The 17671-nt window shown below is 39.7% G+C and overlaps 1 protein-coding gene across 1 annotated transcript in view; it reads left to right on the top strand.

The window, feature by feature from the left end:
* plch2a (phospholipase C, eta 2a) overlaps nt 1-17671 on the top strand; it is a 390371-nt gene that overhangs the window by 360120 nt on the left and 12580 nt on the right. Inside the window, exons 17-22 of the mRNA XM_078170322.1 lie at nt 17-124; nt 1360-1484; nt 4709-4793; nt 9042-9188; nt 10940-11019; nt 17096-17477. Coding sequence (XP_078026448.1) covers nt 17-124; nt 1360-1484; nt 4709-4793; nt 9042-9188; nt 10940-11019; nt 17096-17477 — 927 coding nt within the window. The remainder of the gene's footprint in view (nt 1-16; nt 125-1359; nt 1485-4708; nt 4794-9041; nt 9189-10939; nt 11020-17095; nt 17478-17671) is intronic.

The raw sequence follows: 17671 nt of genomic DNA, 5'->3' as shown, positions 1-17671 counted from the left end.
AATGCTTTGATTTCAGTTGCACTCAACTACCAGTCAGAGGGCCGGGTCCTCCAGCTCAACAGAGCCAAGTTCTACAGCAATGGCAACTGTGGCTACATTCTCAAGCCTGCCTGCATGTGTGAAGGTCAGCATGTAGAAAAAGATTTATTCACATTATTTTAGTGAGAAATACAGAGTTTGTTTTAACATACACCTCAGGAATACTTCAGTATTGCCATATCAGTTTTGCACTGTCGGGTTTGAAATCCAGAATGTTTAGTGGTCCTGCTTATTTTGATGATGTGTGAGCATTAGAACACTGGTCAGGTACTGCAGTGGGGTTAAAAAACTTCCTGTACACACACGACTGTATAGCCGCTTTGAACTCCAACACCATCATCAAGTTTGCTGACGGCACAGCTGTGGTGGGCCTGATCACAAATGATAACAATAATAATCTTTATTTATAAAGTACTTTTTTTCTTTGAAGATTGTTTTTTGGCTTTTGGCCTTTATTTAAAAGGCAGGGTTAACAGTGAAAGGGGGAGAGAGAGGGGATGACATGCAGCAAATGGCAATGAGCTGGAAACAAACCCATGGCCACTGTGGCAAGGACAGTGCCTTTGTACATGGGATGCCTGCCCTAACCACTGGGGGCCTCTATAGGCCCTTTTGAAGCAGAGTTACAAAGTGCTTTACATGACAACAATTAAAATAGACAAGACATGAAAACAGCAACTTTTGAAAGAACTAATAACATCCTTGATAAACACAACACTCGATTAAAGTATGTTATAAGAAGGGACTTAAAAGAGATAACTGACTCGGCTGACCTGATTTCCTCGGGAAGATTGTTCCAGAGGCTCGGGGCCCTGACAGCAAATGCTCTGTCCCCTTTAGTTTTCAGCCAGGCCTCTGGAACAGACAAAAGACTTCTGCCCGAGGATCTCGAAGAACATTCTGTCATGTACAGTACTAAGACGTCAGAGATATAGCTGGGAGAAAGACCAAAAGTAATCATTAAAATCTTAAAAATCTATTCTTAAACATATTTTGGAGCCATTGTAAAGAGGCTAAAACTGGAGTGATGTGATCATGTCTCTTGGTTCTAGTTAAAAAACGTGGAGCTGAATTCTGTACATTCTGGAGTTAATCAAAATATTTTTTAATCAGGCAAGAAAGGAGCCTGTTACAGTAGTTTCTACAAATGTATCATTCCAGAAGAACATGGATTGTACTATTAGTTGTTGTTCAAATATGATTACTATAATCAGCAGTGTAAATGATTATGATGAAAATGGTCATTTTGGGAATTAATAATTAAACTACATAAGTAAGGGATCACGAATAAACAGAGTACTTCCTTTCTTTCTCTTGCAGGTTCCTTTAACCCAAACCTGGAGGACCCGCTACCAGGTCAGATGAAGAAGCAGCTGGTGCTCAAGATCATCAGTGGGCAACAGCTGCCTAAACCCAAAGACTCTATGCTAGGAGACAGAGGAGAGGTATCATAAATATATACATACTTTATACATTAAAACTATATACATGCCCAAAAAAAAAAGGAAAAACATCACAACGTCTCCTAACTGGGTGTGACACGAGCAAGCGTCAGCGACTAAATCAGTTTGATTCTGTTGTTTTCCATTGGGTTGTCCCAACTGCCCGCGAGCAACACGACACAGTGTAATGCGGCCCCTAGCACACATGGGATATGTCGCACTGCTGCCCCTAAACAGACAACCATTCAAAGGTATTACTACTTTTACTGAAAGATCTGTACCTCTTCCTCCTCTACGTTAACTTAAAATCAAGCATGGACACCCTTAATAAAAGTTGATTTCTCACCTGAGGAGCCGATCTCTAGAGCTATGATTCACCAGGCAATATCTTTTTGTCCACTGTCTTTATAATGTCTGGACTGTGGATCATTCAGCTCGGGATATTGCTCAACCTCAACAAGTCTCTCCTCATCCGTTCTTTGTCACACACAAGACAAAGCAACAGCTACAGAGTTCTCTTAGCATCCATGGTGAGGAGAGGAGTCGAGCTGCCATAACAGCAGAGAAAGGTACAATGGGACGGTGCCTCTAGCTGCCACTGGTGTATGGTTTTACATCGGAAATGATTATGGCCAATTTTTTTGACACGGGCCTGTTTGCTGTGTTTTGGCCTTAACGCTCACATCCAGTTAGGACATGGTGTCAGGAGAAATATTGCAGTATGTTACACTTTTAAGTATTTCAGTTCAGTCTTGTAGCATGTCTGTGAAACACTTGCTTTTTTAAAACATCAACTACACCTTGATTTTGTGTTTTATTTAAGTGTTAAAATCTTTCAGTTTATCACAGCAGTTGAATAAGTAACACCATTATTCTACCAAACTGCTTTATGCTGACTTGTTAAATAAATTATGCATTGCAGAAAAATAACGGTGACAACATAAAACGGCAGTGAATTTAAAATGGAACTTTTCACATATGTGAAAAAGTAGTAAAAAGCCTGGAATGTCTCCAAAGGGAGCTTTGTGAAGTTGGATAAATGCCCTCAAGTGATGATGTCACTTAGGTTAGCATTGGTTGGTTCTGAAGACTGCAACTATGAAAAGTAAAAAAAAAAGTCTGAACATGTGGCATTAGAAAGGAATTACCTCTGTAGCCTGTTGCTCATTTCTGCTGCAGGCTATATTAGCTGCTACTAGCATAACCAAATCTGATGATACTGAAAAGTGAACTCTTTGTGATCGAGTTGTTTTGTGGGCAAGGTCCAAAATTAACGTTTGGCCTTTTGGCTGGTAGATAAGAAAGAATCCCCCAGCCAAGCATATTTTTTTTCACGGGCAAAATAATATACAGTACAGGCCAAAAGTTTGGACACACCTTCTCATTCAATGCGTTTTCTTTATTTTCATGACTATTTACATTGTAGATTCTCACTGAAGGCATCAAAACTATGAATGAGCACGTGGAGTTATGTACTTAACAAAAAAAGGTGAAATAACTGAAAACATGTTTTATATTCTAGTTTCTTCAAAATAGCCACCCTTTGCTCTGATTACTGCTTTGCACACTCTTGGCATTCTCTCGATGAGCTTCAAGAGGTAGTCACCTGAAATGGTTTCCACTTCACAGGTGTGCCTTATCAGGGTTAATTAGTGGAATTTCTTGCTTTATCAATGGGGTTGGGACCATCAGTTGTGTTGTGCAGAAGTCAGGTTAATACACAGCCGACAGCCCTATTGGACAACTGTTAAAATTCATATTATGGCAAGAACCAATCAGCTAACTAAAGAAAAACGAGTGGCCATCATTACTTTAAGAAATGAAGGTCAGTCAGTCCGGAAAATTGCAAAAATTTTAAATGTGTCCCCAAGTGGAGTCGCAAAAACCATCAAGCGCTACAACGAAACTGGCACACATGAGGACCGACCCAGGAAAGGAAGACCAAGAGTCACCTCTGCTTCTGAGGATAAGTTCATCCGAGTCACCAGCCTCAGAAATCACAAGTTAACAGCAGCTCAGATCAGAGACCAGATGAATGCCACACAGAGTTCTAGCAGCAGACCCATCTCTAGAACAACTGTTAAGAGGAGACTGCGCGAATCAGGCCTTCATGGTCAAATAGCTGCTAGGAAACCACTGCTAAGGAGAGGCAACAAGCAGAAGAGATTTGTTTGGGCCAAGAAACACAAGGAAAGGACATTAGACCAGTGGAAATCTGTGCTTTGGTCTGATGAGTCCAAATTTGAGATCTTTGGTTCCAACCGCCGTGTCTTTGTGAGACGCAGAAAAGGTGAACGGATGGATTCCACATGCCTGGTTCCCACTGTGAAGCATGGAGGAGGAGGTGTGATGGTGTGGGGGTGTTTTGCTGGTGACACTGTTGGGGATTTATTCAAAATTGAAGGCACACTGAACCAGCATGGCTACTACAGCATCCTGCAGCGACATGCCATCCCATCCGGTTTGCGTTTAGTTGGACGATCATTTATTTTTCAACAGGACAATGACCCCAAACACACCTCCAGGCTGTGTAAGGGCTATTTGACCAAGAAGGAGAGTGATGGAGTGCTGCGGCAGATGACCTGGCCTCCACAGTCACCGGACCTGAACCCAATCCAGATGGTTTGGGGTGAGCTGGACCGCAGAGTGAAGGCAAAGGGGCCAACAAGTGCTAAACACCTCTGGGAACTCCTTCAAGACTGTTGGAAAACCATTTCAGGTGACTACCTCTTGAAGCTCATCGAGAGAATGCCAAGAGTGTGCAAAGCAGTAATCGGAGCAAAGGGTGGCTATTTTGAAGAAACTAGAATATAAAACATGTTTTCAGTTCTTTCACCTTTTTTTGTTAAGTACATAACTCCACATGTGTTCATTCATAGTTTTGATGCCTTCAGTGAGAATCTACAATGTAAATAGTCATGAAAATAAAGAAAACGGCATTGAATGAGAAGGTGTGTCCAAACTTTTGGCCTGTACTGTATATATTTTTTTTTTTTTTGGTTTGACATATTAGTGTCTATAGATGTAAGTGTGTTGAATACAATACAGGCCAAATCAAAATCTGGAGCAAAATTATCTGGAATGGTGGTTTTACACCATAGTTTAAGTCAGACTATTCCACAGTTTAAAAAAAAAACGCTCATTGAACATGATCATTGAAACTTTCCATCAGAGTGAGAGGTTAGTATGAAGCAACAACTTGACACTGTGTAACGTCTTTCTGTCAGATCATTGATCCCTTCGTGGAGGTGGAGATCATTGGCCTCCCAGTGGACTGCTGCAAGGAGCAGACCAGAGTGGTGGATGATAATGGTGAGTTGATGGAGGTGTGAATTATTCAGGTTCATCTTTCTTCATAAACTTCAGATACTTTGCGATCAAGTCTGCCTGTTGCCATAAAAATACTCCATATTAAGTAAGCAATGGTGACTTGATACTGATCAGATTCTACATTTATAGAGTTAACAAAAGCCTGGTGTGCTGTAAGACTGCTTCCATCATACCAGCCTTTTTCTGCATGGCACAGGACATAACCAAAAGTTAACGCAGTAAGATTTCTCAACTAAAAGTCAGACATGTAATCCAGGTTTCACATAACAGAGTTGGACCTTAATCAGGCTGCAGTCCAGTCAAAATGATTCCATTATCCACCCAAAAGTCAGGCAAGACTGACCAGTTGTCATCCATGACATAGAGTTAATTGCACTCAATTTCGGGCTATCAGAAATAATCAGTATTTATTCCAAATGACAGAATTTACCTTATATTAAATTCATCTCGAGGCACCATCCTTTGAAAAGGGGAAAATGAAATAATTTACTCTTAATACTGGAGGTTGATACTTCGTACACACAAACCACATAAGTAAGTTCCTTAAGTTTCTTTCTTAACACTTTACACACCAGAGTATTATTTTTAAGTTGCCAGCTACCACCAGCATTTTTGATTATATTCATTGATCTTTCGAGACCCACAGAATAATTTGTTCTATGAATGTGTAAACAGTATATACATGAAACGAGACAAGAGACCCTCTATTTTTAAACAGAAAAAACCCAAACATTTTATTCTATCTTATTCCATGTCTTTTTTTATTAACACTTGAATTTGGGGATTTTCATGTTAAAAAAAAACAAAAAACAAAACATTTTGGACAAAAAGCTGAGAAAAATGCGTTTTTGTCAAAGAATGTCATTTTCAAAAAAAAAAAAAAAAAAACAATTTCACATTTACATTTTTTTTTTTTTTTTCCTCATTTCCTTACATAAGTTTGGATTGTGTGGCTTGGACAGGTCGGGCTCCTCATAATAGACCTAGGCTATGGAACCAACTACTTATCACACCTGACGGCGCCACTGGCCACGCACATGTGAGTTGTCGACAGTGATAATGTGTGTGTCGGCTTCGTCGGGTGTACCAAGTGCAGCACGATGCTGGTATACGACAGCAAAAAGACAGGGACCTCGACACTTAAGAGACACATGACGAAGGCTTGCCACGGATAGAAAGATGAGAATCAGCCTTCAATGTCCACATTCGTATCCTTAAAAAAATGTCCGGTTTAAACCAGGCTCGGGCTCATAATTACAGTTAAAGGGACGGGCCGGGCTCGGACAGAACATGCACGGGCTCGGGTGGGGTCGGGCTGGATTTTTTGGGTCCGATCTAAGCTCTATTCTTGGTCCAAACAGGATTCAGCATACTAACATCTGCATGGCTTGCGCAACCCTATACTTTCCCCGTTGCTGTCGGCATTTTCGTGCAGTTTACAAGCTGCTACATTTCCATAAACATCATCTTCTTCTGATTTCCAGCAGTGTTGTTCTATTTCACAAGATATGTAACTGCACCCCTCCCATCTTATACAAGTGAAAACACTGATTGCCGGAATATCTTGTCAATGGCGGGAAAAGAGTTAAGCTACTAACTACATATAAAATTAATGAATACTAAACACATGAATGAATAAATGCAACCATGAAAAAATGCAATGAATACAGCAATGAACAATTTATGACTAAATAAGAGTAAATCAGTGAATGATATTTGGGCGAGATGTGTTAACTTTTGTTAACACAGGAGATCATTGAGTGGATTATAACTTAAGCCCTTTTTAAACAGGAATTGTGCAAATTTGCAGGAAAGCCCAATCGGTCTTTTTCAGCATTGGCAGTATAAAAACAAAATCGGGGAGTGTGGTAAAATGCCCTCCTACCTACTTTTTTTAATACAGAATGCACCTTGTTCGGGGCAATGGGGGGTGTGAGCAAGTAACAAAATGTCAAGCTCAGCGTGTGACGTAAACAGTGACGTGGGAGGGAAGCTGTGGCTAGTCAGTCATTTTCTCGTAAGTTGGCCCGTTCTTCATCGTTCTTGTCATCTGACATTTAATGGCCTCTTCGTTTGCAAGGACAAGGAGGGCGTGCAATTCCTTGTCTCCCCAGTTGCTCATCTTTACAGTGTCTGTCAGGTTTGCGTTTCCCTCTTGCTACTAGCTGCTCGCTAATTCCTGCTATCAGCTGTTTCCTGTTTATCCACAGCCAGTGGCTCACATGTGCGGCGTCATCAACAGCCCTTCCCACAAGTCTTCAACTGCCCCTCCCGTTGCGGAGGGCCACCTTGGTCTGTTTAAACTAAAAGGGTTCTGCCAACATGACTACCCAAGGAGGCTGAAAATTGGGCACCTCAGATCAACTCGCCAGTCCGGCTTTGTGTGTCTAAACGCTTGCAGCTTGCCGGCAAAACGGCCCAACATTCGCGGAAAATCTGGCAGTGTGAAAGGGGCTTTAAACTTGAACAATTGGAATTGACTAAAAGTACTGTTCAGAAGCTGACAGGTTGGGAAGCACATGGAGAAACTCCTGAAGCAATTCAACATCATTACTATATTACTGGGAGATTCTGCTTATGACCCAGTCTAAGGACCCATTAGCTATCAGTCTGTAGACGATAATCCACCTGTGGCAACAGCTAATATTTCAAGGGTTTCAGTGTAACCAGAAGAAATCTGGGCCAAGACTTCTTTCTCTGTGTGCGTGTTGTATCTGTAAGCAGGTATCTGCATAAAAATGCAGATAAATACATTTTTAAAACAGCTACCTTGTCATCAGTTAGATGGCACATTGTCTGATGGGTTCTAGGATTGTATTCCAGCCTCTTTCTACATGGACCGTTTACCAGCCGCTCCAGTGCTAATGGTAAATACTACTTGGATTACAAATGGAAGCCAGAATGCTTCCAGTATCAAAACCCTGTACCATTGCCTACAGATTCAGAGTTTCAGATATACTACAGTTGAATTCAGAAAATTTAGAGTTTAAGTTTAAGATACCCAGAAAGGTTACTAAGATATCTTTAAATGTACTCAATGAAAGAGTTCTTTAATTGAAAAGATCACTTGTCAAAACTACATTGAAGAGACTTTACATTTGACCAGTAATAATTTAAATGGAGACATCTGGAACTGACATTTTGGATAGGCAACATTGACTTGAGAGATGTCTTGAGTTAAACTTTAGACAAGTCATAAATGCATTGTAGATATCTTTAATGTGAATGCCATCAGTCCAATAAATGATAAAAAAAAAAGGCATGGTGACTTCTATGACCTCATCATAGATATCTTAATTGTTTTTCTTACTAATTACAGGTATCGTAACTTAAAAAGATGCATCATGACTAAGTCAAAATGCATCTGCGGATGTCTAGGATCTAATCAGAGATCCCGTGATCCAGTGATTATCTCTAAATGTTAACCGCAACCTATTGAATGTTGAAATAGCTTGCCAGAGCAGAACACTTTGCTGACCACATCGGTCAGGGATTAAACAGGCTCTAAACTTTCAGCTAAAGAGGGCAGCAAAACACTGCTTCACAGCCTGGTGTCAAGTTAACTCTCTGAAACTGAGGAATCTAAGAGCAGAATCAGTTAATTTCAGTGGAGTCACTGGCCAGTTTGTTGTGGATACATGAGGTCTGCCTGACTAGTGACTGCTTTTACTACTGTTTGCTGTGAACTGAGTCACAAATGATGTCATGGTGTTTGCGTGAGGAACGCTGTGGTTTGTTTTGCTTTGCCTTTGACATGTGATAACTGTATGTATGTGCTGATTAGAGCAATGCATTGGTTGAATGTCACTCTGTACACTTTGCGTTTGTGTGTTTGAGATGTCTGGGTTCTGATCTATAATTGATGAGCTCAGCATGAGGAGATGTGCACAGGCAGCACCTCTCAGTCTGCTCTCTGAAACACACACACACACACACACACACACACACACACACATAGATACACACCCTGAATGATTGATGAGTGCTGAATTGCTCTGTTGCGGACCATTCACTCTCTCTGCCCTCTGTCTCTATCACTCTTTCGCTCCCTCTCTATTTATCTGCCAAACCTCTCCTCTCCTCTTATTATTTGTCACACTTTCTCTTGCTCTCTCTCTTAATTTTTCTTCTTTTCTTTCCCCATTCCTCTTTCCTCATCTGTGCTCTTCTTCCCCACCCCTACTCCATCCCCTTTCTCCACCCCTCCCCCCTTTCTGAACCGTCCCATAGGGTTTAACCCAATGTGGGAGGAGACTCTGGTGTTCACGGTCCACATGCCTGAGCTTACCCTCGTGCGTTTCCTCGTGTGGGATCATGACCCCATAGGCCAGGACTTCATCGGCCAGCGCACCATAGCCTTCAACAGCATGATGCCAGGTAAGACATGGTGAAGCACTTGCTTTTAGATGGAACTGATGGATAACCTTCACCTCACTCGTGTCTTACACAGATCTTGATCACCTCTAAAAACCTTGTTTTTTCATTTTGATTACCATGATACAGTGATATTATTTCCATAGACATGAAAATTGTATTTGCTGAGAATAAGAGAACTTTGAGGGGGCGGTGGAGGTTGATTAAAAGTCAGGCATTGAGCATTGTTGCCACTCTCTTATATGATTCCAATGATGCAACTTGATTCAAAATATTTACTTTAAAAATGATTAGTGCTACACCTGTCAAATATCAGGAACCATTTTGGAATAATTCTGAGACCAGTACTGTTTGGTATACCATATTATTAAGAATAAAAGAAGAGTTTATTAAAGGAATAGTTTAACATTTTGGAACATATGCTCATTTGCATTCTTTCAGACAGTGAGATGACAAGATGCAACCCAATCACCAGTAAAAATTTAGCATTGTACGTTTCTGCAATCTACAGGATTACATTACATTTGCAAGTTATTTTATAGCTTAATTAAAAACTTTTTATTTTTAATTTAATTTTAACCTTTATTTCAACAACGCTGAGTTTAATGTCTAGCTAAGTTTAGGCACAAAAAACACTGGGTTATGATTTGGAAAAGATGATATTTAGGCTTGAAATACCATTTTGGAAGCACAATCTCTGCTGGAAAAGCAGCAAAAAACAGTCTCTTCTCAAGGTCATTGGAGAGGTTACATTAAATTGAAAATATTCTAAGCAGCTGCGTCATATAGCTTGATTAAAGTATTAGCTTAGGCTCACATTAGTAGATACCAAATATGAAAGGTTAAGGATCTGATCCCAAAAAACCTTTGTTGGGACATCCCTAATGCATACACAGACAGATAAATGTAAGAAAAAAAAAAAAAAAAAAAAAAAGAAATAATTTTTTGAGTGGTAGTTACTGTTGATGTTGGAATATTTTTTTGAAGATCAACAGTTTAAACATCTGCCAAACGATTCTCTGATGCATCTTTGCTTGATACTTCTTGTTGAAGAACATCTGACACCTGAGCCAACTGAGCAGGCCAACAAAAACCCATACTGATCAAACACCATAAAATAGCTCTGTAGCATGAAAAACAGCAGTCTGAATTTGTAGCACAAACACTCGAGTATGTACTAGCCTGATCTCAAAGTCACACAACTTTGGCATTTACAAGCAGCCATGTGACCAATCCATACAGACTCCGACTTTCACAACTTAAACACTATTTGGATGCCTACTGCTTTTATTTTGAAGTAAATCTGGTCTTGTTCTTGTGCAGCCTCATGACAGTGTAGCACATAATTTATTTTTTTACATTCTAGAGAACATACATCTATTTATAGCAAAGACACAAGACTAAGTTGGAGACCACATAGGGATAAATGGAAACAGAGAGCTTAGTGTCATCTGCATAGAATTGGACATTTATGCTGACATGAAGCAAAACAACACAAATACACTCACACATAGACTAAAGCTCTCCCAGGCTGAGCAACTCACACACCCACTGACTCCCCCAAAATAGGCAGAACATCAACCATAGAAGAAGTTTGTTTCACTGCTGATGGATAGAACAGGTATTTCATTTTTTTTTTTATTTTCTATCTGCCGAATTGTGTTGTTGGACTCACTGACATTGTGGCTGTCACTGTGTGTGTGTGTGTGTGTGTGTATGTGTGTGTGTGTGTGTGTGTGTGTGTGTGTGTGCAGGCTATCGCCATGTGTACTTGGAAGGTATGGAGGAGGCTTCCATCTTTGTTCACATAGCTGTGAATGACATCACTGGTAAGGTAGGTACCACTTACGAAGCCAGCTAAAAATATATAACAAATGTGTTACTTTTGCTCTATAATCGAACTTTAAGTCATATGAATCACAGTAGAGTAGGAGTCTTTGTTAATTAGAGTCCAACTGATATTGGAATTTTTTGGTAGAGTTTTGAATATCCAGTAATATAACAGCTGACAGGTTTTGTTTTTTGGCTTTTTTGTAAAATATGTACAGTACTTCATATAAAAGCTCTGGTTAAAATGATAGATACATGACATTATTAACATCATATTTGAAAAAAGTGTTTCCACATTTTGTTAGTGGCCTTGGAGTGTATTAGACTAGTAAGGAGGTCTTGCATAATATAATCTATTATTATCCTATTCTAACTAGAGATAGTGGGAGCCTTACAGAAATATATGTTTGTTGCAACAGAATGTCAAAATGTTTAAAGACCATTTTTAATGATGTACATTAGTAATGTGCATATCAGTAAGACCAGAAAATAGATACTGGGTCCAGTTCAAGCTCAGTGCTTTCAGGCTTTCTATAAAAAGTAGATATTAAAGAGGACATTTAGACCATGATGCTTACATATCTCGCCAAATCAGTTAAATATTGCAAGACTTCACTTGGTTTTAAACTTCTGATGAAACACTGGTGTGATATATATTACCAAATACACGAATCCTGTGGGGGAACCATCTGAAGGGAGAGAGGGATCTAGCCAGCTAGTCAGTCCCCAAAAGGCATAGCTTAAAATTGTATCCAGAGAAACTTAATTGACAAATAATTTGTATTAAGCTGTGAACTAATACAGCAGGATTAGATCTAAATACTAGAACACCATCTGCATATAAAGCAGTTTTATGAGATATCTGGCCAACTACCAGTCCAGATATTGGGGGATCACATTAAATTGCCTTAGCTAATGGCCTGATCACCAACACACATAGCAGTGGGGACAGCAGGCACCCCTGCCTACTCTCTCTTAGAACCTCAGTTTCTTGATCTAACTCCATTGGTGAAGACTAAACTTGTTTTTTTAAGAAATGACTGTACTGAGTGGGACATTTTACAGTTTAAAAGATAAATTTGTCAGTGTCTCGTTGGACAGCCTCTGTATTGGAGATCATGTTTCTTAATGAACTTAAACATATCCTTGGCATTTCAGTGTATCCGCAAGTTCAACACATTCTCACTCTGACCTCGTCACATATTGACCTTTGGTCATGGACTTTCCATGTCAGCATATGACATGAAAGGTAACTTGGGTGCGTTGGTTGTTGACATCCTTCAGCCTGTTACATGTATTGTCTGTTTTCAAAATACACTTGGAAATGAGGAAATGTACAGTTTGCATAAGTCTCTTTCAAAATAACCCCACTATACTGGTACAGCACCGCAAATTACCGTTTTTGTCCTAAAACAACAAATGCACATGTTACATTTTGCCAACACATGCACATGGTTGGATTTGGGGGAAAAAGGTGTGGTATCTTCAATCAAAGAAAAGCTTGGAAACAACATTGACTAAATGTAAAGTATGTAACATTAATTCTGAATTGTTCAGGAAGAAACGGTAGGTGATTGCACATGGTAACACCAACACCATTCACAGCATATATGGTTTAATAGTTATATGAAAAGATAGGGGTTTTTTTCTGATGTGTTTTACTTATGGCTAAAAGTATATATACTTTATACTGTAGTGTAGTTGTGGAACTGTTTTTTCCCAGAATTTCTGCCCCTTGCTTTCAGTGAAACAGCAAATTTTATTGGTCCTGCATACAATGATATTTTAGCCCATAGTTTGTTTCTAAACAAACTGGCCGGAGGTCAGTAGTCTGGGTTTGTCTCTTTCGTGTGTCAATATGACAGTGTCTTTGTGAACAAAAGTGGCTGTACATAAATAGTTTTTCGACTTTGGTGTGGAAGAACTTGACTGGCCTGCACTGAGCCTTAACCAACATGTTTGGGTTCAACTGGAACGCTGACTGACTGAACATAAATTTCAGCAGTAACAGTTGTTGATTGAATTGGAATTGTGGCAGATGTATCAACTGTGTGTGTTATCACTGTTATTTCTGTTTTAAAATATCATTCTTGGGTCATAAATAATGCAGTCATTGCTGTCATCACACAAGCTTTGATTTTATTTCCCGTCGACCCTTAAGTTACAATGCACTCAGCTGTCTCCAGCCATGTTGTAAATGACCGCTGTGTTGTTCACATTGTCCTTACTTTGAACTTCCTCTTTCTCAGCTGTTGCTGTGTGCCTCCTGTTGTGATTTCTCTCTAGCCATCCACCCCACCCATTTTTTCTCTCTGTAACCCTCCACCCCCTCCCTTCTCTGATTTTCGCTCTCTTCCTGTGTCTGTTTGTGATTTCAGTGGACCCCTCTATTTCCAAACGCTCCATTTAAAGGCAGAGCATTTTTAGGAGCCCTGAAGCTGCCACTCAAAACTCAGGTGTAGTGAGACCCAGTCGGCATCTTGCATGAGCCCCCCCCCAAATCCCACCTCCACAAACACACACACAGCCCCCTCTTTTCAGCCAACTGCAAGCATTGAAAACAATAAGGCCAACTCATGCCTCACATGAGTTATGAAGGCTTGACCTGCCTGCATTTTCATTGACCCTCCCAAGTAGATCCAACGTCCTCAACCTATACAGTTGAAGAATTCAAAAGAGGGGACAGAGATGTGAGTCGGGAAATCTGCCAAGCTGCAATGACTTTTTGTGACTCTGGTGTTTTTCTCAGAGAGTATTTTTTCCTCTTAACTCAGGAGTTTTTTTTCCCAGTGTGCTGCAGGAGTATTCAGTTCCAGTGCCTTTGAGGACATTGATACTCTTGTTATGTCTGCCCTTGTTTTTTAATAATTTTGTGTGCTATTTCTTTTTATCCCTACTGAGACATTTTCTTTTATAGTTGTTTATTGTCAGATGACTTTTTTTTTTATTTCTCTCCAATGCTGTTAATCTTTTTTCTCTGTTTTGTGACCACAGCATTCCAGCATATTAGGACAGTGTCTAATGACAGTTTAAAGGAACAGTCTGACATTTAAAAAGTAAAAAAAAAAAGCATTTGCTTTCTTACCCACACTGTTCACAAAGCCGAGGATTAGTTAGACTTTTGTTGTCTGAACACAACTAATTTAGGTTGTGGATTTGGATTGTAGCTGCACCCACAAGCTTTCACTCCGCTTCTTTTGTAATGTCCTTGCTCTTTAAGCATATTACTGTAGGCTGCTATTCTTTCAGCTACACCCTTAGAGTATACCTGGTAATATCCACTGTAGCTGGAGATGTAGGACTGATAGATATTTCTAAGGAAGTGGCTCACAGTCACTGTATCTTGTTTTCCCCGCTTTCTATCCCAATTAGCATGGCTCTGCATATAAAGAACCTGTCTCCTAGAAATAATCTTTTTATATTATGTAATTGCATCAATGATAATGTGGTTTCAATGTTATTGCTGTCTGGATTATGTTCAGAGATTTTTTTTGAGTTAATTAAACTCTACATTTAAGTGCTGCACTGGATTCACAGGGAGGTGGTGAGGGTGTACAAACAAAGCTCAGGACTGTCACACCTGAGTACTGGGTTTGTGTCCACACTCCTGTCTGTGGTTAGGTTTAGGCAACGAAAGCACTTTGGTTAAGGTAAGGGAAAGATGGTGAGTTAGGTTAAATTTTAAAAAATAACACTATGGTCACTTTAAGTGGGTAGTGGGTATTGCCTATTTTGGTGGAAAACAGTTAAAATATGTTGTCAGTGAATGTTTTACTGATTAGTTCCGCTGGGGTATAACTAGTTACATGTAAGAGAGTTACATAATTTAAGTACAAAATAAATGTACCTGTAATCTGTTACAGTTACTGAGACAAAATATGTAATTAAACTACAGTTACTAATCATAATGTAAGTTATTACAAAGGGGTTACATCTGATTATATTCTTTTCTGTAAAAAATGTATATAAAGAATCTTTTTGCCCTGCAGGAATGCTTCCTTTTGGCATATTTCTGGACAATGCAGGTCAGCAAAGTGGTTTGAAAAATAGTACAAGTACAAGACTCATACACTTTATCTCAGGACTTTATTGCTCAGTAGGGGTGTAAATCACTGGTTTCCGATATTACAAAGTCTGCCACTATAAGACAATACATTTCAGGGGCCTGTGATCAATATTAGTCAGTTGCTCGTTGAATTGATATATCAGTCCAGATCAATGGATAGTTAGACCCGTATTGCTCAGTATAAAACATTTGTCAGAAAAGAAATAAGAAAATTATCAAATGTAGTAAGATACATTACTTTGATGAAGTGATAAAAAATAGTTACATTACTCATTACATTTTTAACAGGGTAACTTGTAATCTGTAACCTATTGCATTTTAAAAGTAACTTTCCCAACACTGACGGTTGCTATCAACATTTTTGCAACTTAACAGGTAAGACAATTAGCAACATTTCTTTATTGTGTTAATAGAAAATTTGCATGGTGTTACCTTTCGTATTTGCTGTTTCAAATTAGTTCTATAAAAATGTAATTTCTAGGAGACAGCGCTGCATGTGGAGACCCATTGGTCCAATACATAAATTCCAAATGAAATATCTAGACAACCACTGGATGCATTGCTCCAAAAGTTGGTAAAGGCATTTCCAGTTTTTGACCCAAGCTAGGCTGAACATGCCTTGACTTATCTCAGTTCTAGATGAACAGGGTAATGCCAATAATATTGAGCTTTTCATCTACGTCCGGGTGACACAAGTCTCTTTGCCATAATGTTGGACTTTGTTTTAAGTTCCCTTTTTTTAAAACATTTTTTTAAACAAAGACTTTTTTCCCTCTATATTCTTGTCTTTTTGTCTGTACTGTTGCTTTCCTGTTGATAGTTCTCCAGTAAGCAATTCACCACAGTGGTGAACATTCTGACTGTTTGGATCTACTTCTCTCTCCACATTGTTTGAAACTTGTGATAACAAGTAATGGTAAGGGTTGTAGGTAATGGCTGTAATATGATGCCTTGTCCCACTAAAGCTCCATTTGGTTTGGCATTTCTTTTGACTGGTCCAATGTCATTTAAAAGATTGTCTAACAATGTGAGTTTCACAATCACTGATGTCATTGTCTGATTGTCCTCATCATTGTCATCATTTTTTCCCCTGTCTCTGTGAGGCTTGACCATCACCATGCAGCACCTAAAGCCATAGCAAGCATCCACACAGTGTTACTCTTTTTTTGTTAATCTGTGTAATCTTAAGATCACACAAGTGAAAAAAATAGGTAAAAAGATGGAAGGCCAGCTTTAATACTGACCATTTTTAGTTACCTTTTTATATTGGTTATACACAAAAATTCATGTGAAGAAACTAAATTTTCCCCCTTCATCTCAAAGCAACTGTTTTCAGAATTCTACAGTGTTTGAGTATAGCATCCTCATTATTCTGATGGCGTACATTTTTGTATGTACAAAAATAACCTAAAGTTGGTTACTTCTTACCCATTAATGCACTGTTGTAATTGTCAGAAACATTATGGTTCTACAACTAGGAGCACCAAAATGAGAAATTTTCAGTTCCTACACACACAGTCTTTGGCGTCACTGTATTTAATATGTATTTAGACAAACACACCCTTGGCAGCACTTTGTGTGTTTAACTTTGACAGGTAGCTTTAAGTATGTGTTTGCCTAACTATTAATTTACTACTGATACTACACTTGTTGTATACAGATATGCAGGTGCTGAAAGTGACAGGCTAACACTTTGAATTTAAGTTGAATTCAAAGCTAGGTTGCATGGATAACAGCTGAATGATCATATTAAAGACTATGAGTGGTCATTCACACGTGTTAAAACAGGAAATGACTTTGGCAAATGGATATTCATGGCTTTTGTTAGTTACTTGATAAGCATGCTCACTGTACAAATATTGCCAATGTATAATTGCAATAATGCAATGTGGACCAGTGTCACATGCATTATGGAGAATATATGTTCTTGTATATCCTTTCTGTGACTTTTTCATTATGGTTTGTCGAGATTCGTTGTGTGTTTGACGATGATGTTTTGTTGTGTCTTTGTCAGGCCAGAGCAGCCAGCGGCATAAAAGGGCTGTTTCACAGAAATCCAAAGCAGGCTTCTCTAGACAGCCATGCTGCTGTGCAGCACAGCCGTAAACACCCATTTGGTGCCCACCTGCTGCGCCGCACTGCCAGCGCACCCACCAAAGGCCAGCCCAAAATCAAGAAGGGCTTCCCAGAGATTGCAATCGACACCAAAGACTACAGCTCAGAGGGCGCCAGTGAAGAACGAGAGTCTGAGGACAGGGACAAGGCCTCCGCTGCCGCCTCTCACAAGCCCACACCACCACAAAATCGCAACAGGGAATCACTGGCATCTCAGCAAGCCAAGAGCCTCTGGGACTGTCCTGATACCAATGGGGCTTTTCACCCCGAGGAGGGTAAAGGTAAGAGCCCACATTTTGCTCAGCAAAGACCCATGAGTGAGCCTCTGAAACGGTCCAGTCGGCTCCGCTTTCATGACCCACTGGACACGAAGCCAGGGGTGTTTGCTCGTGTCGCACTTAATAGCTCAGGCAGGGTGGGCATGTCCTCCAACTGTATTAAATGTGTGATCGGCACCAAGGAGAGTCCAGAGGCT

The sequence above is a fragment of the Epinephelus lanceolatus genome, chromosome 8 (genome assembly GCF_041903045.1).
Source record: "Epinephelus lanceolatus isolate andai-2023 chromosome 8, ASM4190304v1, whole genome shotgun sequence".
NCBI classification, from domain to species: Eukaryota; Metazoa; Chordata; class Actinopteri; order Perciformes; family Serranidae; genus Epinephelus; species Epinephelus lanceolatus.
Note: the sequence above shows the minus strand (reverse complement) of the source record. Positions and strands in the feature narration are given on the sequence as shown.